This window comes from Typha angustifolia, chromosome 1, assembly GCF_048772165.1.
Source record: "Typha angustifolia cultivar Huaian chromosome 1, ASM4877216v1, whole genome shotgun sequence".
Taxonomy (NCBI): Eukaryota; Viridiplantae; Streptophyta; class Magnoliopsida; order Poales; family Typhaceae; genus Typha; species Typha angustifolia.
In genome coordinates, this window is record NC_133239.1 from 2,939,200 (window position 1) to 2,964,427 (window position 25,228).

At 36.4% G+C, this 25,228-nt stretch overlaps 2 protein-coding genes across 4 annotated transcripts; one reads left to right on the plus strand and one right to left on the minus strand.

Moving 5' to 3' along the window:
- Window positions 1-1,531: 1,531 nt before the first annotated feature.
- On the plus strand, window positions 1,532-19,722 carry LOC140760469 (N-terminal acetyltransferase A complex auxiliary subunit NAA15). Its single transcript, XM_073097443.1, has 26 exons — window positions 1,532-1,699; window positions 3,764-3,842; window positions 3,992-4,074; window positions 4,147-4,296; window positions 5,259-5,374; window positions 5,935-6,040; window positions 7,520-7,591; window positions 7,768-7,883; window positions 9,215-9,347; window positions 10,267-10,344; window positions 10,514-10,567; window positions 10,663-10,733; window positions 11,170-11,224; window positions 11,327-11,422; window positions 13,514-13,642; window positions 13,747-13,829; window positions 14,035-14,265; window positions 16,188-16,320; window positions 16,396-16,506; window positions 16,752-16,883; window positions 17,242-17,298; window positions 18,206-18,303; window positions 18,389-18,447; window positions 18,521-18,632; window positions 18,713-18,813; window positions 18,897-19,722. Exons 1-26 carry the CDS (start codon window positions 1,649-1,651, stop codon window positions 19,106-19,108), a joined length of 2,718 nt encoding a protein of 905 aa, XP_072953544.1. The 5' UTR covers window positions 1,532-1,648; the 3' UTR covers window positions 19,109-19,722.
- A 204-nt stretch (window positions 19,723-19,926) lies between these two features.
- Window positions 19,927-24,560, minus strand: LOC140760474 (E3 ubiquitin-protein ligase At4g11680-like). Of its 3 annotated transcripts, XM_073097459.1 has the most exons (7): window positions 24,371-24,560; window positions 23,688-23,835; window positions 22,914-23,560; window positions 22,439-22,561; window positions 22,069-22,360; window positions 20,358-20,785; window positions 19,927-20,246 (listed from the first exon to the last, which is right to left on the minus strand). In XM_073097459.1, exons 3-6 carry the CDS (start codon window positions 23,525-23,527, stop codon window positions 20,543-20,545), a joined length of 1,272 nt encoding a protein of 423 aa, XP_072953560.1. In that variant the 5' UTR covers window positions 23,528-23,560; window positions 23,688-23,835; window positions 24,371-24,560; the 3' UTR covers window positions 19,927-20,246; window positions 20,358-20,542. The 3 variants fall into 3 exon arrangements, with proteins under 3 accessions (XP_072953560.1, XP_072953566.1, XP_072953552.1); XM_073097465.1 differs by having other exon boundaries at window positions 20,437-20,785; window positions 22,914-23,835; XM_073097451.1 differs by having other exon boundaries at window positions 22,914-23,835.
- Between the last annotated feature and the right edge of the window lie 668 nt (window positions 24,561-25,228).

The window sequence follows — 25,228 nt, forward strand, 5'->3', positions numbered from 1 at the left end:
CGTTTATAAAAGGGATAACACGACACAACCTATGTAACTTATATACAAATAGGATCTATTATACAATTAAATGAGCTAACAGAAATATGATATATTATACAATAAATTCTCAATTATACAAGTCATTAACCCACAAATCCTTAATTACAACAGTAAGTCAGTAACAAATCCAACTCCTCGATGACAGAGATTGTAGACCGACGACAATGGTGCGGTAGATTGATCGACCGACAGCGACAAACAATAGTGCGATAGATCGATCGACTGACAGCGATGGCGATAGGGCGGGCGTGCAAGAAGGATGGTCATCCTTCAAAGATCCAAGGAGAGAAGGGCGGTGGTGGAGGCAAGGCCGCGAGAGGGATGATCGGAGGAGATCGGGCCTTGAGATTTTTCGTTGAAAGTCTAAGAAGAGGCAAGGTCGCGAGAGGGTGGGAGGCCTATTGGATATATGAGGAGAGAAGGTGCGGTGGCGACGAGAGCTTACCATGGGTGGTGGTGGAGGCAAGAGGGAGAAGAGGAAAAGATGATGGGATTTTGAAGAAGAAGGGATCTAATGGAAGAAGACCATTGAGCTAATCTAATGGAAGCGAGAAGTTACTGCATCTCCACCACCACTGTGGCCATTGTTGTTCTCTCAGTCGCCGCACCATTAAGCTGATTTAATGGAAGAAGACGATGAGGAGACAATTGCGGGCATGGGTAAGGGCCAAGGGGCAACGACTATGTGCATGGGTAAGAGCCAAGGGGCGACGACTACGAGCATAGGTAACAACCAAGAAGCGACAGTTGCAAGCATGGGTAAAGGCCAAGGGGCGACGACTATAGGATTGGGATTTAGCCGATTTGGGGACTCACTCAAATAGTGTTGGATATTAGGATTAGGGTTAGAAATATGTTTGTATGTGTGTGTGTATATATATATATATATATATATATATATATATATACACATATATATACATACATATGTATACATATACATATACATATACATACATATATATACGGCGGGTTTGCGGGTTGACCCGACCCAACCTAACCCATTTACTTAAACGGGCTAAATGGGTTGGTGGTATAAACCTAAACCTAAACCTAAACACGATCCGATTAATAATTAGGTTAGGTGGGTTGACTCGTTATGACCCGAATCTGATTAGACTAAATCCAAACCTGATTAACAGCCGGATTATTATGTCGGGTTATCGGGTCGATTTTTACCACATATATATATATTTTAAAATTGTTTTATTTCGCTCACTTTGCTGAAACCAAACATGCCCTTATTATTAAATTTGTTTTACCGAAAGAGTCTCGATAAGATTCTTTTTTCCTTTTAGCCTTTTAGGTCTTCCAAGTTGGAAAACCATATTCGCACTTAAATGGCCGCAGGATAAATATAACCCAAAATGAATCCCCACACAGGGACCGTCCATTTACCTTGATCGACGTAGATCTGTGTTTTTCCTTATAATAAACCCGCGGTATACCATACCGGGTCCAGTTCTATTTTCTCTTTTCTTCGCTCAGCTACTGCGAAGAGGGGTAGGGTTGCGACGATACTCCTTTGCGCTGCCCAAACCCCTTCTCTCGTCTCTCTCTCTCTCTCTCTCTCTCTCTTAGGGTTTCTGCTACGCTACCGGGGATAATGGGGTCGTCTCTCCCCGCAAAGGAAGCCAATCTGTTCAAAGTCATCGTCGTAAGCTCTCCTCAGCTCTCCGTCCCTCCTCTCCTCTCCCTTTCTCGCGATTCTTTTGAGTTAGATTCGGGTAATTAGTTTTCTCGGGGGAGTGGAGGCGTCTCTGTTGGTTTATTCTTTCTTGGATGGGTGTTGCTTGCTGCTGCTGTAGATAACTGGGATGGGTTTTAGAGCTTGGTTGGATGAGTTGATTTGCGACGCATTCGGCTAATTTGATGCTTTTTTTATATGTGGTTCATAAATTTACTGCGCAGACTCGTTATTTGCTATTGGAAGTTTTGTTTAATGTGTTGTGTTCTTGATAGAAGTATTTATAGTCTTGTTGCGTTGCAACTTTCTATTGGAAGTGAGAACTGGGATGGATTTTAGAGTGAGTGCATGACTGATTCAATACTTTTGTCAAATTTTTGGTGTTTCAAATATTTGAAATAAGAACTTGTAATTTGTTACTGGAAGTATTGTGAACGACTTCGATTCTTGATAAAGATACTTTTTGGATTGTTGTGTCTTAATAATGATTAGAAATAATTAGAGGATGCACGGCCTCCTAAATGCACCTAATTTCTAAGGCTTGGATAAGCCGTTTTCTTGTTGTAGACTATTTTTAGTATTAAGTTACATGGCCTATTATAGAATGAAGATAGGTTTCTTTTTCATCTAGACAGGAAAATACACAATTGATGGACAATTTATATATTGTCTTTTCCAGGATATATTCCTTGCCTTGAAGGTTTCATGTAATTGAATCTAGTGTATCATCTTGTGCTTATTTATATAAGGATTCACAAATATATATCTTCTAATATGGACTGGAAATTGTATTTATTTTCAAAAATTGTTTTTTATACTTGAGCTGTGCTCTTAGTTTACTTAATGTCAAATGGATATCTTTTTTCATTTTTCTTTGTTTATTTTATTTTTCATTTTCGCCAGAGCACCTTGTCTATTTTCAACATAATTCTATTGTTGAACAAGACTGTTATTAGTTTATTGCTTATTGATACAGAGATGAACGATATGGATATCATATTGAATTAGTCGCTTTTTCCAGCAATTGCTAGTCCCACCAACTGTTGGAAAACTGTTTAATGCATCATCAAGTATATTAGTTTTGGTAGTATTATGACCATAACTAACACAAAGCTTCCGCTTTTCTGAAATTGGCTACTGATTCCAAAGTACAACTATCTATCACTAATTCCCAGATCAATAGAACTCTGCTTTTATTCAACTTAACAGCCAGGAACCTTACTAGTTACTTGAATTAGAATGCTGAATATGCAAGAAACAAGAGGTGGTGTTCTTGGGGATTCCTCTCTTTTCTTTTTTGTTGATTAATTCCTTAAAATCTGCTATACGATCATCCTTTTTAAGATTTTATGTGTCATCAAGGACTTCCATTGTGTATAACATATCTATCTGGATGGAGTGGGCATGCATCTGGCCTATAAAACTGCTAAGGATACAAGCCTGTCTGAAGAAAATATCAACTGTAGCTGGCCTTTTTAATTTTCCTGGCTAGTACTAATTTTCTCCATGAAGCTTTTCTATTTTTTTGGTTGTTGAAGCTTTTTGCAGGTCATTTATGTATTAAGGTGGGCAAACTAGGCTGCAGGCTCACCTATAGAGCATTGATTCATAACTTTCATGTTTAGAGAATTTGCAAAGTAGGCCAGTAGCTTGTGCAGGAGAAGGAACAACACATTTATATCTTTGATGGGGTTGCAAGCATAAATTCTAGATGCTACGATAACAAATGCATGTAACACTTTTCATGTTTATTCTTTGCTTGTTTTTCTACTCATCCATATGCATAGATGGATAATTTTTTTTTACTTATCTGGTTTAGAGAATAAGGCTTTGCCTATCGCAGCTTTTGAGGCTTCTGATTTTGTATCCTTTACTTCTGAAATAGAAAATAGTACTGTTCCACCATTGTTCATGTGAACTGATGAACGATATTTGTATTTTATAACTTACCTGGTTTAGAAAGTAAGTCTTTTGCTAGTTACAGTTTTGAAGGCTGTTGATTGTCATTTTTATGATTTGAATCAACCTATTCAGAAATCATATGAGACCAAGCAATACAAAAAGGGGTTGAAGGCTGCAGATGCCATATTAAAAAAGTTTCCTGAGCATGGAGGTACGTGTAAAAATAGTAAAAAGGGTTCCCCTCCCATTTGTTTTATCCACTATGCCATACCATTTGGTTGTTGTCTGTGTATGAATGGAGCATGCTTTTACTTTCTGTATAGTTGTACTCATCCCATTTCTCTGTTTGTCTCCTCCTAGAAACCTTATCCATGAAAGGATTAACATTGAACTGCATGGACCGGAAATCTGAAGCGTATGAGCTTGTTCGCCGTGGTCTCAAGGTCAGTTACTTTTTTGAATACTTGGTGCAATCAGTTCATTGTTACACACTGATATCTCTTGCTTCTTGGCAGAATGATCTTAAAAGTCATGTATGCTGGCATGTCTATGGTCTGCTTTATCGATCAGACAGAGAATATAGAGAAGCAATTAAATGCTACAGAAACGCATTGAAGATTGATCCAGATAATATTGAAATCCTACGTGACTTGTCACTCTTACAGGTGGGGTATATGTGAATTGATTTTATTGTTATCAGTTTCTAGTTTAGCTATAACTCTTTGTTTGATTGAGATTGTTTTCTCTTTCAACTTTGTGGGAATCGGAGATTTTCATTGCAGTGAAACATAAATGTGTTGGTCTTTGTCCAAACATACCTAGCTCTAATCTTGGAAATAATATTTCTAATTGTAGTTGTAAAGATGTAAATTTATGATAAATTATAGCATCTCTAATACTTCTAGGATTCCCTGTCATTTGTTTTTGGTGTGATAATTGTTACAAATATTATTGAACCTGAAATTCTTTCTTAGTCAAGACCTTGATGTTGGATGGCCTTATTATGTGTTAGTTTGATACACTTTCTTAAAAGACATCTATTATGAAGAATTGGGTACGCGTCCTTTCTTGGGTAAAGAATCATCCATACCTATATTTTTCTGTAAGGTTGTTACGTTAGAATAGTTTGGCAGAAGTTCTTGACTTCACAAACTTTTTGGGGTTCAGAAGAAGGTATCTGTCTTCAGCTATTAGAACAAACTTTATGTTTCAGTTTACAATGATGGAAGGTTTTTGGGTAATACAGCATGCTAAGAAACTGAAGATACCAAAAGGAATAATTAAAAGATACTTTTAAGTAATCAGCGAGAGATTCTCTAGTAATCATATTTGTAATTTATAAATATCTCAACTATGCCTAGAAGGATTAATGTGATAAACATCTTGTTTTTCTCTTGTTTCACTGCTACTCAATTGATTTAGTTGTATGGTCTACTGATCTAAAGCCATATGAGTTGTATAAGACTATAAGTATCAAAATTAAACACATGCTGGAAAAGAGTTTGCTGTAATATATCTTTTGTGCGCTTAGCTACTTATTTATCAAAGAATATGCTGTTTTAGAAGTTTTGGGAAGTGTACCACCAATATTTTGCTAAATACAAGCACCTTTTAATGTATTCTGCAGGCACAAATGAGGGATTTGACAGGATTTGTTGAAACAAGACAACAACTTTTAAGTTTAAAACCGAATCATCGCATGAACTGGATCGGCTTTGCAGTTGCTCATCATTTGAATTCCAAGTATATTAGTTTCCTTTGGCATTCTACAAATCATTCCTGATGAATCATACACAAATTTATGCTTGTAATTTGTCGTTTCTTTATAATAAGTAGTACTTGATCTGCTTTATATAATAGAAACCATACCATCTTAGTTAACAAACTGAATTTTTTATTGAGATATAAATTGAGGAGTTCCATATCTCTGTAGCTCTATTAATATCTGGTGTGAATATTTTGTTATTCTGTAGCCAGGCACGATAGTAATAAAAGCCTCCTTTCATGATCCTGTCTTTTCCCTGCCTCCAATGCTTTTGCTACCTACTGCTTGGACTTGCTGTGCCCTGCTGCTTTTTTTGACACCCTACCACCCGGCGGCCTTGCAAAGCCATCCAACCAACACGTCGTTAACCCTCCCATGTCTCTCTCTTCTATCCTTTTAATTTTCTTTTTCCATCTGTCTTCTAAAGAAGTGTCTCAAAAATTGGTATCAGAATTTTGAGTATTAGGATTGTTAACATCATCTTTGGAGAATGATTTATTTATGTAATTCTGTTGTTTTCGTCATTTGTATTCCTTAGTGGTTCGAAGGCAATAGAAGTATTGGAGGCTTATGAAGGGACACTAGAAGATGATTATCCTCCAGATAATGAGCGTTATGAACATGGAGAGATGCTCTTGTACAAGGTATCTATTCTATTATACAACCAGTTCTTTTAACTTTTAGATGCAACTGAATGCGATTAATGTATTTTAAGCATGTATCTTTATTTCGAATTTCCTTATGAGTGAGATTGAACAAGCAGGTCGGTTGTCATTGTTCTCTATGTCTTCAAAAATAAATTGAAAATATCTCCTTGATTTGCAGATGGCATGTTTACTCTTCATATTTAGGTGGTGCTATGACATTCTTACAGGCATATTTGAATATATTTTTTGAGTGCCACTTTTGATATACAAATAAATATTGAGGGGAAGTTGCTGAAAGTTCACAGCTAAAACTTTATCTCTTTGCTGGGAGCAATATCTTTGTTGGATCATGCTATTGAAGGTTGCCACTTGTCATGGGTGCTACAATCCCTACCTTTACTGCCCCTGCTGCCATGAAATTCCCTTGATGTTTACTGTGGCAAATTGAGGATTTACCGCTGGAAGTCAAGACTGGTGATCAAAGAAGGCTGTCATTGTCTGTCTGTTCATTGAACCTCTTCCTGGTTAAAACCTAAAGCTTAATGTTGCTCTCCCTGAGTCTCCATTGGTGCAATACTCTTTTTCAAGGATTGCCACAATAGTTAGACATTAGGCCTGGCCATATATATGACGATGTCTGACTGGTTGTATGAGTCCACCTCCTTGTCTGCTGTCAGCTGCTGAGACTTCTTAGCAGCATTAGTGGGAAGACTTAATTCAACATTCCATTGGACTAAAAAGAAGATAACAACTATTGAAGAAAAATGAAGTCAATTCACTAGAATCAGTTCAAGTATCTGTTTTAAGTTTTAACTTGAAGAGAGAGAATGATGATGTTTGTCTACTGGGTGTTGTGAAGAAACTATGTTTATTAGAGCAAAGCTGCATATAAATAGTACATCCTATATTGCATGAAAATTTTCTTTTTCTTTTATTAAACTATCAATTTAATTTTATGGAAGATTTGTAGCTGTAGCACAGCCTCATACAGATGCTTGCAAGCTGCTGAACTTCTGTTCTATGTTAGTAGATTGTTCTGCTCAGTCATTACATCTCACTGGGGGTCTCCTTGTATCCAATGGCTGCAAAAGTATAGTCCCTTTATTAGAAGTGATATTTTGTCTGCACATTCTAGGAGTAACGTATGCTGACATATCTTTACAACATGTTATCAGCTCGTATTAGTTTTTGAAATTTGTGAGGCACTGTGCTGAAATTTACTTGGGAAGGAAGCCTTGTCTCTTTTGGTACTCTTTGTATGATGATCTGTTAATTCTCCAAGCTGATTGTAATAGTCCTTCTACTCTGTTGTGGTGCTACTAACTGATGAGCATTTTCTCTTTAGTAACGAGTGTTTTCCAGTAATCAATGACATTAGATACTGATACTGATAGTGAGTTTTTATGTTTCTATTTCTCCTTTAGTTTAACTATCGAGAAAATATTGTTTTCATCTTTTTTATGTACTTTACTGCAGATATCATTGTTAGAGGAATGTGGTTTGCTGGATAAAGCCCTTGAGGAAATGCACAAAAAAGAAGCCAAGATCGTAAGCCTATTCACCTTCTATGAATTTTACATATGTACATATAAAGAAAATGATCTGGAAGTTTCAATACAAGGATTATATTTTCCTTATGGGGATCAGAAGGATGTAGGGGGCATTTTATTTATCTTGGTGTAGAAAGCTTGCTCTTGCTTACGAGTATTCATATTATCTGCCAGGTTGACAAACTAGCCTTCAAAGAACAAATGGCTTCTATCCTACTGAAACTTGGTCGTTTAGAGGAAGGAGAGAAAATATATAGATCCCTCCTCTTTATGAATTCTGATAACTACCGGTAAGATGTTTAGGGCTTCCCTCTTCACGTTGAGATGGAATTTCTAGATGTTGATAACCAGTTCTATTTTTATATTTTAATACTGAACAAGTGAAAACAATTACCCTAAAGTTGTCGCTCATGTTTTGCTTTAGGCAGTGTGTTTATATTTATACTTCATGCAAATGTTTGTGGTTTTGCTTGAATTTACCTTTCAAGCTTTTGGGTTTTAGTAGCTTTGCCTCGACTGCTAAGTGCTTGGATTAGTTCAGCCGTAGATGGAGTGATTGGTTGTGGCTGATATCCTTAATGATATACTTCTATATTGTCTTAGAAAAGGAGACAATGTCCCCGATGTTGTAAGTGGATACATCTAGTTGTGCTTTATTCACCAGAATTTCTTATAAGAACTCGTGTTTCTCTATTTTGACTTCTAAAAATTATTGATTCTTCTATCAATTCTTGTATCATGCATATGCCCTTGCTAAGGGCTTTTTTTCTTTTTCTTTTCTTTTTTGTGCTGACTGCATATTTTTGCGCCGCTCATTCTCACTTCCCATTTTTTCGCAAAGGATTTGTTAACTGGAAGGTGGCTCAGCAGTTTTGGGTATTTCTCTACATATGATGATGTGCCAATTTTGTTATCTTTTTATTAATTGGCATAGTTTTTGGTCTTCCGCACTTGGTTGTGAAAGGGAGTGGATAAATTTGTGTTAAGGAAGTCACAAGAGATCAAATTCCATGTGTGGCCAAAGACCACTATGATGCACCAAGGGCACAAAATGTGTTAATTTTTTTTAAAAAAAGCAATATCTTATTCTATGATTCTATCAACCTGTTTTCCTTTCATGAGAACAAGGCAAGTGGTCCAACATCTTCAGGACATAGTTAGCCTAAATGCATCATCTGTGCTAAGCCATGTGTTTTGACCACCTTGAATGGTGTTCAATCTCACACTGGAGAATCTGACTCAATCTTTCCACATCTATACAATCCTTAGTTTTCTTATAATACCCAATAACAATCCATTGAGTATCATACATTGAGGAGAAGACTGAAACCTTAATTGGATTATAATTGCTTTTGTTTATCTTTCAAATGGAGCTATAAAAATAATATTTTTTATATCTAGTTGACTAATTGATCTCCAGAGGTCAACTATTTATCTGCTATTGTATGTGATGCAGCATCCGACCATGTTCCAGTCCTGTATTTTTGTTTGCTTTGCTGCATACGCCTGATTTGCTAGAAGAGGTGGACTTTTGCATTTAAGGACAAAAAAGAAGCGGGAACTTAATGGTGTCCCAGTTAAACTTGAGATCCACTAATGTTTGTTGTTTACTTTTTTTCAGATACTTGATAGGGTTGCAAAAATGCATGGGGTTGTATTCTGCGAAAGGTCAGTATACTCCTAATGAGATTGAATGTCTTGATGCCTTGTATAAATCACTGAAGGAGCAATTCAGTTGGTCATCGGCTGCAAAGGTAAATGTTGTCCTCAGAGACTAACCAATGCCCTGATGTTCTTACCCTTTTTGTGGTATTGTTCTCTTCATTATAAATTATAGTTACATTATGTGAGCAGAAAAATTCGTATTATGCACATGGTGCTCATTTTACTTCTTATTTTTGTATAATGGAATGTATAAATAGCTAGTTCCTAACCTTGTTTTATTATTCAGTGGAATGTTAAGTTATTAATGGAAAAGGAAAGAGGAATATGATACATCTTTTTCTGTTTTGTTAATGTGAAGTTCAGAATCATAGAGCTTGGTCCTGGCCTCATGGGTTGTAGTTGCAATAGGAGGAGAAGCGTCTGGTCTTTTGCCCCTAACTGATGCTAAATTACGATCTCTAGCCATTAATTTGATACGTAAAAGTTATTTTTGGTTTTTTATATCTTTGATAAACATTAGGAATTACTACTATTTGGAAATATAAGAAAGATATTGACAAAAATCTAGGGAATCAATTCCACGGTATTCTTCAACATGTCATAATATGCTCATGCATTGAATCATGTAGACCAATTTGTTTATTTTTTCTGATGAGAGGAAAACACCATTAGTAATAAGTTTGCAGTGAACTTATAATACAAGTTAATCTTGCGTGGGAATTTGATGTGGTTATAGTAATGCAAACAGAGAAATAATTAGGCTAATTGTTGGTGAATACTCTTACTATGAAATTTAGAGTTTATAGATGGCGAGGGGAGTAAATATATTCATCACTCTCAATCTCTTCACTCTACATTATTTCATGTGCTCCACTATTTATTCAACTAAATTATCTAAATCTGGAAACTTCTTTACTTTTAGCTGTGCTGTTTTCTATTGTGTTCTGTACTATTCTTCTAGTCTTATGACCATATTTCAATTCTTAAACATTTAATTCCTTGTTGCAGAGGATACCACTTGATTTTCTAGAAGGTGACAGATTTAGAGAGGCAGCAGACAACTATGTCAGACCTCTGTTAACTAAGGTTGTCTCCATTACAAAGCACCTTTTACTGATAATTTACGTGTCTGCATTGTAAAACTCTATACCATTCTGTATTATATTTTTTTGCTGCATGTATTTCTCATCACTTTGTTTATCTTTCTGTATGGATGGACTGAACAGTCAAGCTGACATATTCTTCCGTCTTTCAGGGAGTTCCTTCATTGTTTGGTGACCTAAGCCCGTTATATGAGCACCCTGGCAAGGTTCCTAAATTTCCTCACAGAACATTACTTTCCTGAAGAATTGTTAGAAGTCAGATTAAGCTTATTTAATGAGAACTTCTGGTTGACCTTAACAGGCAAGCCTTCTGGAACAGTTGTTTCTTCAACTGGAGGACTCCATTAGGACAACTGGTTGCTTTCCTGGAAGGTAATTTAAGGAATCCTTCACATTATGGTATTCCCAGTCATATACTGAATTCTCATTAAATAATCTTAACAACTTCTGAAACAAGAATTTAATGTAATGTCAAGATTACATATATTAAGCTGTGTTTTATAATTGTTGTCATTAGACAATAACATATGTGTTTGGTTGTTATAATCTTTCTGTTTCATTTTTTCTTAGTCATGTTTGTGCTGCTATGCAGTACTTGAATATTATTATTTTCCCCATTTTGGATCCAAATTGACATGAGACCTATCATGTTGGAGCAAAGTTATTAGTACACCATGCCCTGCAAAATTTATGTTTCCATTGAGAGGTCTGATAACATGTGTCAATCCGAATTATCCTGGACGCTAGATTTAGATTTATTATGTTCCTTATGATAGTATTATGACTAATTTTAGACTTTAAAGTGCAGGACACAAAAGGAGCCTCCATCAACACTTATGTGGACATTGTTTTTGGTTTCCCAGGTTTGGATTTGGTGTCTTTTTATGTTTTTTGGATCAATTTGTAAATATTTAATTTTTTAGGACGTCTTAATATACTTAAGTCATACTTTTACTTGTATACAGCATTATGACAGAAGGGGCCAGTATGATGTTGCTCTGGCTAAAATTGATGAGGCTATTGCACACACGCCAACAGTGATTGATTTATATTCTGTCAAGGTTCGTTTTCTTTTAGTGACATGTAAAAGTCTTAGAAGCTCAAGGTAACTATTTTATTTCTTACGAATAACTATAGCTATCAATCTGTCCAAGATTTGTTTAAGTTCTTAGAAGCTCAAGGTAACTATTTTATTTCAGCTATCAATCTGTCTGAGATCTGTTTAAGTTCTTAGAAGCTCAAGGTAAATATTTTATTTCAGCTATTAGTCTGTCTGAGATCTGTTTACTTACGTTGGCATTGGGCATTTTCAGTTGGTTGTAGGTCTTTTCACACATGACAGAAAATAGTTTAACTAGACTAAATTAGGTGTAAGTTTGATTGCATTGCTGCCAAGCCTGAACCAGAGCATAGATTGAGTTCAGGGCCTGAACTAGTCTGCTTCATCAAAGAGGAATAGTGGAGTGACCATAGGAGGTGCACAAAGGTGTCTAGGTAGATGTTGCTTGCTGGAGGCGGGGGGAGCATGTGAAGTTAGTAGGCTCCCTTGACGGTGAGTAGCTTAGGATTGTATCTGGATAAAGTCATGACAAATGTGGGAGGTTATGTGAGTATAGTAACATAGTGACATATAATGACAAGACCAGTCTCAAATCAGGCCATATTCGACCAGACGGAAGATAATATTTATTCATAGCCAAAGAATTTTTAGATTTTTGGACCCATTGTTCGGTTCTTCTTGATAGGACTTGGCTCAACTGTTTGTAATTCATAGCTACATATTTTTTACCTTTGTATTTGACATTTTTTTTTAGTTTCCAGATATCTACATCTGCATGGACAAAAATTTTCTGTGTTGACCTTAAAAACGTTAAATTCTTCCAGAGTTCTAGTATAAGAAGTCATTGGTCAATGGAGGTTCTTCATTTGGTAGTATTAATGTAGCACCTGCAGGACTTGGCAGCTAAAAATGCATGTCTTTGCTTGTATCTTGTGTTCATAGCCATGGATGTCCCACTGACAGTTTATATATAAGCTAATATTAACCTACTTATTCAATGAAATTGAAGAAACAGTGGTTTCTCGATACACTGTAGAGGACAAAGCTATTTCTTGAAAGATCTCTCCACACATTGGATTGCCAGTATATTACTGGAAAGTACCACATAGAAATGATGATCATTAGAACTTACCACATAGCAATGATGAATTTATGATGTAAAGACAAAATTTGGTATTTACCATAAGGATGCATCTGCTCATGGTTGTCAATTTTTTTGGTAACTATAGCATGTATCCATGTCATAGCCATATCCTATATAAGTTTTTTTTCCACAGCTGTTGTCATATGCGAGCTTATAGGTAACTTCACATGCGCTTGTCATCTTTGAAGCCTTAAAATGAACTTGTTCACCTATTTTTTTTGAAGAAGAGTAGTGCAAACTACACCAAGTCCTGGCAAGGATGACTTATGTTGCTTCTCTCTCTTGGGGCCTGGAAATTCTTAAGTTACTAGTGCATAAATGCCTGACTTTCTCTTGTATAATAAAGTTTCTATTGGTAAAATGCGCTAGCCATGTAGAGAGGGGAAGTTAATCTTAGCGAAAGGCTTCTAAATGTTGAAGTAAATGTTTTAAGTCCCATCTGGAATTGGACATCACAAGATATTAGGTTTTATATTATTATTTTTTCAATTGGAAGAATGAGAGAAATCATATGCTATGTGTCACTCTTAATTATAATATCATTCAGTTGGGAAATTCAACTTGGCCTCTCAAGAATGGCAACATTTTATTTGTCTTTGCTCTTCATGATTAGTGATGAAATTATGAAAGTCAAGCACCACCCTGCCTGCTATTGAAACATGTAAAAGTTCCAAGGCGGATGAAAGAACAGACTGAGAGTCCAACCGGCTTCAGATTGGAAGGAACAATGCTTATTAGATTGTTTGTTCTTCCATTTCTTTTGCAGATGTACTCATCTCATTGACATGGTTAATGTTAATCTCACTTATCTGTACTATGTGAAGTATTCCCTACTAATTTAACCAATAAGGACATAAACTCAGTTCATGTCTTCTATATTGACTTCTTGATGATCAACTTTGTGACAAGTAATACAATTTATCTAATGCATTAAGCTCTTGATCACAGGGAAGGATATTGAAACATGCAGGTGACTTAGTTGCTGCTGCTACCTTAGCAGATGAAGCTAGGTCTATGGATCTTGCTGATCGTTACTTGAACAGTGAGTGTGTTACTCGTATGCTTCAAGCGGATCAGGTAATCTGGCATTTGAAACCTGAATACCAACTGTAACTTATCCTTGAGTTATTTAGAGTCTGCTTATCTGCAAGTGGAGTTTCTTAAGTCTACTTTTGGTGAAGGTTGGATTAGCAGAGAAGACAGCTGTTTTATTCACAAAGGATGGAGACCAGCACAATAATCTGCATGACATGCAGTGCATGTGGTGCGTTCTTGCTCCTTCCCTCTCCTGCCTTCTCCTTCTCAATCTGTTTTTCTCAAGTTCTCATCTTCTTTTTCCTATCCCAGTTATGTTAATTCTTTTGCATCATTCCCTCCCTTCTACCTTCCCTCCACCCCCACCCCCCCTTTTATTGTCTTATTTTGTCTACTCCAATAATATTAAGTTTTGCATCTTGCATCCTGGAAAGGTATGAACTTGCTTCTGGTGAAAGTTACTTCCGTCAAGGAGATCTAGGGCGGGCTTTGAAAAAGTTTTTGGCTGTTGAGAAGCACTATGCTGATATTACAGAGGATCAGTTTGACTTTCATTCTTATTGTCTACGTAAAATGACACTTCGGGCCTACGTTTCTATGTTGAAGTTTCAAGACCAGTTACATTCACATGAGTACTTCCATAAGGCTGCTGCAGGAGCTATCAGGTGGGTTTCTATTTGGTTGTGCAAGTTTCTTCTGTCCTAGGACATTCTTTATATGGCCTCGTCTCACTTGATACTATATTCTTTGTGATTATCTTTTGTTTCTTGCTTGTTTCATTTATTGAAAGGTTTAACATTTTTTCTTTGTGGTTTAAAACATTTAGTTAAATTGTTATCACTTCCTTTCTCACCTGTTATATTCATGTTGCAGGCCATTTGAAATGTAGATCTTGCTTCCATATATGCTGCTTTTGTTTTTTTTCTATTGCAAACATCTGGCTTGTAAGCACAAAACATGCTGAAGCACAAACACTCTTGTTATCCTTTCCCTTTTCTTGCAACAAGCAATCCATCCTAATTTTTTGAGAGTATGGGGGGATGGTGTTAACTGTGAATGCAATATGTAAGTTTAGATCTGGGATTTGCCAGATGCCTAGTGTTGTTATGGTATTATGCTTCATGTAGGTTTGGAGGAAGAGTTGATTCAAAGCATATTGTTGAGTATCAATGAGACCACTATCTTGAGGGCCATTTGATTTGAGAATATTCTCATATCGTGCTAATGCCTCATCACACCTACTTTCTTGGGGGTGGATATCCCTTAAAATTGGTTGGCACAAAACAAATGGTTGAATAAGAAATTCCACTGATCTCTAACTTTTCTTGGTTTAATGTTCTACAAACTAATAAGTCTTTCATTAATGTTACAATTTGCCCTCGCACTTATTCCTGTCTAAAGGCCTGAAAATAAGAGATCACGATGTGTTAGATAATTCTCTGATTTTGATGGTGCTTTACGTTCCAAACCTTGTCTGTTTGCAAGGATTCTTTAGCTTTGTGAGAGTTCTCTTGTAAAATTTCCTATCTGCTGCATATCATTAAATGAAACTGCTGATAACAAGTTTGGCAAACCTTGAAAGACTTACTCAAAATGATCTAGCTTGCGGGTTTGATTCATTGGAGGCACTTGTTATATGTAGTATGGAGAGTTGATGTAAGAGTTTTGAGTCAGAGATGGGGAGCGGTTGCCTCTACTGTCTGTTTGATTTATTTCATTATAACAGGGCCATTGATGCTTGCCAGGGTACTTGAAGATGTCTACAATCATAAACATAACAATATTATGTTGCTTTAATTTTCTTTTCTTTTTGTTTTTCAATGTGTCCCAAAAGCAAGAGTTTATAGCTAAGGAGAAAATTTTTACGTAGTATTGTGACTGGTTTGTTTAAAGGTTGTTACTTGTTCTTCAAAGATCTCATTGTTGGAGGTAATAAAAGTTGATTACATTTAGACCTTTTGAACTATAGTCAATTTTCACATAGATCTTATTTATTTTTTGTGACATTTTTGATGCCCTCAACTATCTAATATTTCTCACCCTCTAGTAGTGTTAATGAAAAAACAGCAAATGATCATCTTACCCTCATCTTGTTTCTCTTTAAGTGATCCCCACGGAGCTTAAAAGTGATCACATTATGGTCAGTGATCTTTTTAGTAAAATCTAATGGATAACTAATAGAACATGCATTTTGGATGTTTTACATAGTTAAGGGGGTTGACATATCATGAAAAATAAATAAGGGAGTCTATATGAAAATGAGCAATAATTCAAACTATCAAGGTATAATTATTTCACATAATAATCATGAAATAGAGGAATGAGAAAAAGGGAAAAGAAAGGAAAAGATAAGGAAATAGTAGTCTCTTTTTCTGATAAATTTCCCAACTATACTGTGGTCAGTGCTAATCTTCATCCAGTGTCGAGCAATACTTGAATGCTGAACACATTATCTTGCAATATGCTTTGAGTGTGATACAAGACCTTTGAGATTGGATAACTAATTAGCTGTTTCAACATTTACCTGCCTCATTCATATCTAGCTATTTATTCAGCTTCAAGAATTAGTAATGTATCTTCTGTGTAGGTGCTATATGAAATTACATGATTCTCCATTGAAATCAGCAAGTGAGGAGGGTGATGAAATGTCGAAACTGCCACCCTCACAGAGGAAGAAGTTGAGACAAAAGCAAAAAAAGGCTGAAGCACGTGCAAAGAAAGTAAGTGCCACTTTTGAATGCATAATATATTTGACTGGCTAAATTTGTCTGTGTAATTATGCTTGATACTATCAGGAGGCTGAAGAGAAGGTTGAAGAGGAAGCAACTTCTGGCACATCTAAATCTGGCAAACGGCAGCATGCCAGGCCAGTTGATTTAGATCCTCACGGGGAAAAACTGTTGCAGGTAATTGTTCATGTTGGACATGTTTTTCTTATCTGAAGTTTGTGTACGTTTTTTAGTTGCCATGACTTGTAACGTGAAGCTGAAACCCTCTGCCCAATTGTCCATCCATTACTAGAGAAAATGATAGAAGAAAAGTAAAAAAGAGTTATTTGATATGCTTTAAATTCTCAAGATTGTTGTAGCCTTTCTTCTAGCTTGATGTCTTGATGTTTTATGTTTACAGATGTTTATTATCTATAATGCAGGTTGAGGATCCATTATTGGAAGCTACTAAATATTTAAAGCTGCTCCAGAATAATTCATCAAACTCGTTGGAAACACATATACTTTCTTTCGAACTAAACATGAGAAAGCAAAGAACTTTACTAGCTTTTCAGGTCAGTTAATTATAGTTCTGTTGTGGTGATTTTTTATTTTTTGAAGAAAAAAATAGTTTGATCAGTTAGCTGTATGTAGGCTTGATGGCAAGTATATTCTTTGCAATTTAAGTTGTTTTTTTTATGTTGAAATTTAGCAATATAGGTCAAAAAAAGAGAGAAAAGAAGCTCGACCACACTCATATTGAAGGAGCTTTCTGATTTGTTCCTTTTTTTCACGTTTCTCTTTTCATATCAAACAAGTATATTGATTTCTCTCCAGATATCTCATTATCCTATTTGTTGAAACTCTGAATTTCCCTATAGGAGTCTTTCACTTCTGCTTTTCGTACTGAAAGTATTTGCTTATTTTCTTCAGGCTGTCAAACAGTTAATTAAATTGGACAAAAATAATCCGGATTGCCATCGGTGTTTGGTAAGTCATCCAACTAGCAAAGTTGTATTTTTCATCCCTTTTCTCGCTTTGAATTATGATTATCATTAATTAGGTAAAATGATATGTTAGTGTTCTTAGTCCTTATATATATATATATATATATATATATATATATATATATATATCATTTGCATAGTAGTCGTTCTAACTTTTGAACATTCACCAGTTAGTATCCTGGCAAAAATAAACTTATTGTCTACACTTATCACATTTGAATCAATCATTTTCAGGTTTAAAATTTAAGAAATCTCTACATCTGAATATACCAGTGCAATTCTTGTTATGTGCATTGTTTAAAGTTCTGTTTTCCCTGTCTGTTTCAGTCCACCGAAAAAGCGAAAAAGCAAAACATTCTGATCAGCTTGGGTTGTGTTTTGCTTTAGTTTCACCGGTTTCAGTTGCACTATTTATTAATATATAAGAAATAAAAAATCTTAATGACACGAAAAGAAAGTTAGAATAGAATAAAATATTGAACATCAGCTAAGTTTGAATCTTACTCAAGAAGAATGTTATTGGGTGCCTTCAGCTCGGTAGAAACACAATGTTTATCCCCTTCGGCTTAGTAGAATGTTAAACCACAGAACAGTCAAATTGCTTGTTTAGGGAAAAGTTTTAGATTGGATGTCGGTAAAACTGATACATTTCTGGCAAAACGCATCGTTCTTGGCTGAAATTTCAGACCATGATTATGTGGAAAGAGACTTCTGTTCTGTCCATCTATTTGTGGTCATCCCAACTTCCACATTCTTTTTGCTGGCAGTCTGTTAATTGGTTGCTAGCAATTTTGCAATATATTTCCTGTTTAAACATTCTCGGCCTACCTGAATTTAGCACAACTCTCTCATTACTTTTGTGGACCTAATTTGGTCATAATTCCTTCCAGGTAAGATTTTTTCACAAGATAAGTCAATCTTCAGCTCCAGTCACTGACACAGAGAAACTAATTTGGAAAGTCTTGGAAGCCGAACGGCTAGAGATAAGGTTGCTAACTTTATACTGTTTTTCCTGTTCTGACTTGTGCAGCTGCATTACTAGTCATTTTTAACTTGTCAGCTTCTTTTCGCAGTCAGTTAAATGAGAAGTCTCTGATGGAAGTGAACGAATCATTCCTTGAGAAGCACAGAGGTTCTTATCTCTTCTATACTTGTTCTTATACTGAAGGATATCTACTTACATAGATCTCATGTTTTTGAACCAGCTTCCTTAATGCATAGAGCAGCAGCTGCAGAAATGCTATATGTTATGGAACCAGATAAGAAGCATGAGGCAATTAAGTTAATTGAGGATTCAACAAATAACGTTGCTTCAGGGTAAGTACATTCAAGTGTATAGTCATGATCCATCTGCGAATATGTAAGCAAAACTTACATGCTTCTCGCCTTCTAAGCAGAAATGGTGCACTGGCTCCAGTTAATGAATGGAAACTTCAAGATTGTATTGCGGTCCATAAATTGCTTGAGACAGTATTCATTGATCAGGATGCTGCATTTAGTAAGTCTTGATCTCCATCAGTCACTTGCAGCATGCACTAGTAGCACCTCTCAGAACTAATTATATGTTTGTTTCCTAATCAGGATGGAAGACGCGATGCGCAGAATATTTTCCTTACTCCACATACCTTGGGGGCCACAGCTCATCCGCTTCCTATTCCGTGAATCACAGCATAGAAAATGCACCAGAAAATGGAGTTGTGGCATCTCCAGAATTAAAAGCAAAAGACGTTTCCTACTCTTTGAATGACAAATTGCATCCTTTGAAGGAGCTGAACAGCCTAAGCATTCAATAGCATAGCATGTGCTCTCTGACTAATCTCGCCAAAGGAAGAGGAGATTTACTTTGAAAGTGTGGAGTCAGAATATTTAGAATTTTGGTGCGCATGTGGTACGAAAAACTGGAGGGGAAGAAGGTATGTTTCAAGAGCACCCAAGACATTTTTGTCCGCACATTACAGTGAGAGTATGTTGGTGAGTTGGAACTAATAGCTCTGAGTGGCCCTCTGCAGACTAGTATTACTGTTCCAGATTTTATTGTGTAGGTGGTGGAAGACAACCTTTCATCACCGCTGTGCCGTCGTCCTCATCATCATCAAGCCAGTTATTTGAATGATGATGTTCTTAGTTGTGTAGCGATATGTCCGTGGACTGCCAGCTCTGGGTTGTGATATTCTTTCAAGTAGTGGGTCAAGATTCATTGCCCGGTTATATTATTCACTTTACACTGGCAGCTATTTATTATGTGTTATCAGCGTTCACATTGAACTAAAAATTTTGGCATAAACAGACTCTTGTATAATTGCTTTTGTGCAATTCACGTATTTCGGCTGTCAAACATGTCAAAAGTTGGAAAATAGTGAAAGTAATGCTTTAGATCTTCACTAATGAGCTAATTGTTGCAAAAATATAGGTTTGAATTGTTTGGCTTTCTTCGTTCTTATACGCTGTGTTTGGACTGCTGATATGTAATACTATTCATAGATGGCAAATCTTTTCATCACAGGAGAGTTCGATATTTAGGGATTTAATACGAATAATGTCGTCCACTTTATAAGAGTCGACCGTCTATTTTGTAGAAATGAAGATTTGGAAATTGCAATTGTAGTCCACGTGAGCATAAATTATCATACATACTTTTAAATTCAAACCATTTGGTAAATCAACTGCACAGGTGGAGAACATAGTTAATACAACAAGAATTTCAACAAATCTCAATGACAACTCTCATTACATCTCCAAGAAGATATCTCGCCTGCATTTTTGCTCAGAAATCCTAGAAGAGCTTGTACTGTTCTTCTGAGAATATTTGAATAAGTATTTTGACACTCGTATGAAACTATAGTCGGTTGGACTCAAGAAGCCTTCATTAAGTTTGATGAGCTCTTCATAGGCCCCTTGAGTTATCCATACTTGAATTATCAGGCTTCTCACCTGCACCACAGACATGGATGTCAGCTGCATCATGGAGGAAAGATTATGTCGTAACATGGGGTAAGAGCAAAAGTAAAGGAAAATCCAGTCCTCCTAAAGTAAAAGAGAAACCTTCAATTCATGGTACAATCAATCTCCATGCATCCGGTGTAGACATGCAACACAGAGAAGATTGAGGCCTGAGTGATACCTTGTTTGAAGGATCCTCCAAACATAGAAGTATATAACAACATTAGGCACACAATTGCCATCCACTACTTCTTCAAACAACACTTGAGCAGATAGTTGTTTGAAGCCTACACTACTGCAACTCTTGTGGAATCAACACCTCTCCCTATTCTCCTGTTGCCACGGCGACGGCTGAACTGCGCACCAAACACCGACCCTGCTGCTTCAGATCCTATCTGAAACTTGCAAAGGGGGCATATTGCACTGATCTTGAGCCATTTATCTACACAGGAAACATGGAAGAAGTGGGAGCAGGGCAGCTCACGAAGCTCATCATTGTCTGAATACTCTGCAAGGCAGATGGTGCAAACCTGCAAAAGACCACACTTGGCATTGAACATTACTTTGTGGTTTATAATAAATTGCAAACCACGCCTTGATAATGAAAGAGCTGATTTTTCAAACCCCAAGTTAAAAGTGAAGTGTCTATGTTACAGACAATTTGAATGTGGCCAGGAGAGAATCAAATTTACATGTATAAGTTAAGTTTGCTATACTAATTTCGGCACCTAGTAGGAATCATGAAGCAAGTGCGCCCTAAGTCAATTAATCAATTTAATGTTCTTCTGAGTTATAAATACATCGTTGCACATGTCAGCATCATTAGTAAATCATAAATGAAACAAGTGCCTCAGGAGAAAACGATCGATGTAAACATTCTTCCTAGTCATTAATTCCTCTGGTTCTAGATTAAGGTGCCATTTAAGTATCAATCAAAAGCAACAAGAAATAAAATAACTTTTAGGTCAACTCAGATGTATTCTTAATGCCATTAGATGAATAAATTATGTTAAGGAAACCTATCAATTGCAGCAGAAGACAGCAAATTAAAATTTTGTTGAATAGATGGAAAGGATGGCAAAGAAGAAATGATAGCTAAGGGCATGGGCCCCAATTAATAACGAGACAATAAATCAATAAAAGCAAGCATTCTGAGGAAGTTCAAGACAATCACAAAGTACCCTTAGATAGTAACCAACAACGCATAATCAAATAATTAACTCAGGCATCAAACATACAAGAAGTTCCAACAATATAGAGAGGAGTCTCGATCAGATAGGATGGACTGTAGACTTGAATCCCAGTAGTTGAGGCCCTTCCACCAATTGATATCATTATCCAATTCTTTTTTCAACAACATGGGGTTCTCAACTTGAAGTTAAGAAGGTTCTATGAAAGGACTTCTATAAACCGATGTTTCCTTTTTGGTTTTTACCATTCCATTAAAACTAAGAAGTGTCAACTTAAACATAGATCCAAAGATGCAGACGTTAGATTTCTCTTCTATCATCCAAAAGTTCATAAGGGAGACACAAAGCTTTATTTGCTTTGAGTTTAGGGACCCTCTCTGAAGTAGTTCAGGAACTCCCAAATTGGTTCAGTAACTAAATATTTTTTTATGTTTTTCATATCTAATTATATTTACTCTTAAAAAAACCAAGACTAACTAATTGAGTTCGGAGCTTAGCTTCAAATCAAAACAATGCCAAAAGATTTACAACATGGAGCAACTAGCAACTTCTATGAAGACAGTTAAAGGGAAATTAGCAAAATAGCAAAACAATGATGAAATGTAAAACATGAAAGAACTCACAGCATCTTCAGCAGAAATTATTCTCTCATTATTAGTACCAGGGCCCAGGATTCCACCCTCGCGTAGGTTATTGGAGATAATTTCATTCCCTCTATTTCGACTTCTCTTTAACTTGAACTTGTAGGTTGGCAGAGCATTAATTACTTCTGCACTGGCTCCCTTACCACGGCTAGAATCTTCTCTGAATCCCAAGATAGACATCATGCAAGGTAGACAGCAGAATATCGTCACGCATAGGATAAAAGGCACGGCATACCCAATAAAGCTGACTGTCAGGAGCACAATACATAACCTAGAGACCAGGAAAATAAGTCAAGGTGGATCCAGATATGAATTAAGTGGATGAAATGCAGAATTACTGTGCATATACCTGTACAAGTTGGGAGCATCGGTTGAAGAGCTCCCACCAAAGATCCAAACATTCCCAACAACAAACCAAACAGCAAAAAAACAATCTATTACCATCTTGAAATGGTCAAACAATGCATGAATCCTGCAAGAACAGAACGAATTAACCAAAACATTTTTTTGTAAATTAGATGCAGGTATCCAAATTCTATCTAGTATCTTCTCTTTCTGTTTAAATTGCTCTCATTCTTGTGCTCAAAAGCCAAGGTATGGAGCATGCTAAAGAGCAAGGAAGATATCATGAATGTGCAAGTGATCTTTTTCTCCTGGGTCCATATAAATGTCTATTTAATATTTGAAAGAATACAACAATAACATTGCCATAATATTTATTATATGGCTGCAGTTTAGTTAACAGCAAATGCTAGAGAAGAGCAATTCATAAATCATAATGGTAGAAAATTAAGCACAGTGTGTAACTGCATTACATACAATACCTTGGACTAGTAATTACAGAAGCAAGTTGTGATACTGGTTCAGTGCTATGATGATCTGCTTGCAGTGCTTGGGCAGAAGTAATTGAAGTGTAACTAGTCGATTCAGCAGGGTTGTTTGGGAAAGAATTTTGGTGTGTTTCGTCTAATTCTTCCCCAGAATCTTGACCATTGAAATGAATATAGCGCCAACAAAGATAAGGAAGAGTGGCAACACATCCGGCAGTATAGCCTATGACCCATGCAAATAATGGAGCTCGCGGATGCTCATGCCTCGACAAGGAGAGTACAACTATAGCTGCTATAATTTGGCTCACATTGACAAGAAACTCAATTGAAATCCATAAACCAGAATTCATAGGACTTCTTTGGTGATGACCATAATTTTCACCTCCTCTATTGGAATGGACATTCCTGGAGTTGGATGCAACTGGTGATGATGAGGATGACGATGATGAAGATGCCGGGGCTTGTGTACTTGTAGAAGGCCTATCTTCACAATGTAATCCATCAGAATAATTATAGCAATCTTGATCACTGGTTGATGCAGTAACCATGCTGGTCTTTGCTATGTTAATCACATGCTCGTGTCCATCAACTTGTGCAGATGCCTCCATTTATAAAGGATCTATGCCCCCCTCTACCTTCACCTTATGGTTACGGGAAAGGAATTCAATCAAAGTTTAGGCAGTATTCAAACTGGAAATTAACACAGAGAGATAATAAATTTGAACTCCCAATGATTCAGCAGTTCATTAATTCTGTTCAGATTATTGCCTTCTCAAAATGCCTAATTCGGTTTCACGTCTGGAAGATATGACTTGAACAAATAGACAATTTGTTGAATAGACCTTGCTGTGATAACCAGAACCCTTTTCCTTCGTTTTCTTCTCTAAAAAGTAAGGTGTGGCGGAAACAACTCAACCTGCAGATCATATACATCAATTAAGATGCTCATTTATATAGTTGCCAAATAATATTTACAACATGCACCACAAAAATGTTAAATCAGACAGAGAGCACCAAAATATATAAACCAAGGGACATAGCATACAACCTTATTATCTTTCATGGAGCAAGGACTTCAATGAGTAAAAGTTTATAACCATTCTAAGAAGGTCATAATAGCGCTAATCTTAGTCCACCACCAGGTATACATAATCATAATCTCTTGGCTCAAGAACTTCCCCAACACAAACTATACTAGCATCTAAAGATCATCTAACCCCTATATATCAAGAAACCCAACAATAAAATCCACAAAATAACCCTAAACCCTCGTACCCGACAAATAACCTATCAATTACATGAAAACCCGCATGCCATTTCCAGCTCCCAACTCCTCAAACGAACCCGAACTATCGGGAAAAAAATAAAAAATAAACACGGAGCAACAACTATAGATTAAAACCCAAAAGATTGAGAGCATCGGGGAGCGTGGAATTTGATCAAGAACACACCATATCCGACGGCAAATGCGCCAATTTTGCGTGCTTCCGGCTGCGATCAAACCGAGCACCTCGTCGGTTACCCCAAAAATATCTTCTGGCCTTCTTGCTGCCTTCGATCACCGTTGCCTCGTAGAGATAATTTAAAGATATACACACTGGAGAGGAAATTTAATTCTTTATTCACTCGGTAAGTAAAATAATAGGAAGAATGGGTGAAACTATTAACGTGTCCGAACTCTCCCTACTAGTTTCGGCTGCTCTCTTAAGATCGACGGTACAGATCAGTCGGCGCAAACAGGATCTACGGCGCCGAATGGACGGTGACCGGACTTCATCAGGAGTTGGAGATAGCGACAGCACACCAATTGTAGGGGGCTTTGTCAACTATGGGGTTTGGTAGCAAGTACCCATCACGAGTAACCCTACGGTGACGCGACCGAGCTGATAGGGATATAATGTCGCTGAGGTGGCGCCACGTCAGAAAATCTCGAAAATATTTATAAAATAAATTGGATTAAAAAGCCGAACTTATATATCGGTTTAGGATAAGAAATCGTGATAGCGAAGCACCGAAGTAAGTTTTCACGGGAGACATTAACGCATTGTAACTAATTTTATTATGATAGTTAGACTCAACTATCTAATCTACTATGTATAAAAATTAATTAGCTTATTTACTTGGTATAATATAGCATAAGTATAATAAACATGTATAAAATATTCACTTGAAAAGACCCCCAAAAAATAGTTTTATTTATCGTATTTAAACTAAATTTTAGATAAGAATTTTGAAGCCATATTTATTTTGGGATGTGAATATTGAGAAAATTAAATATTTATCTTAAAAAAAAACTCAGATATAAAATT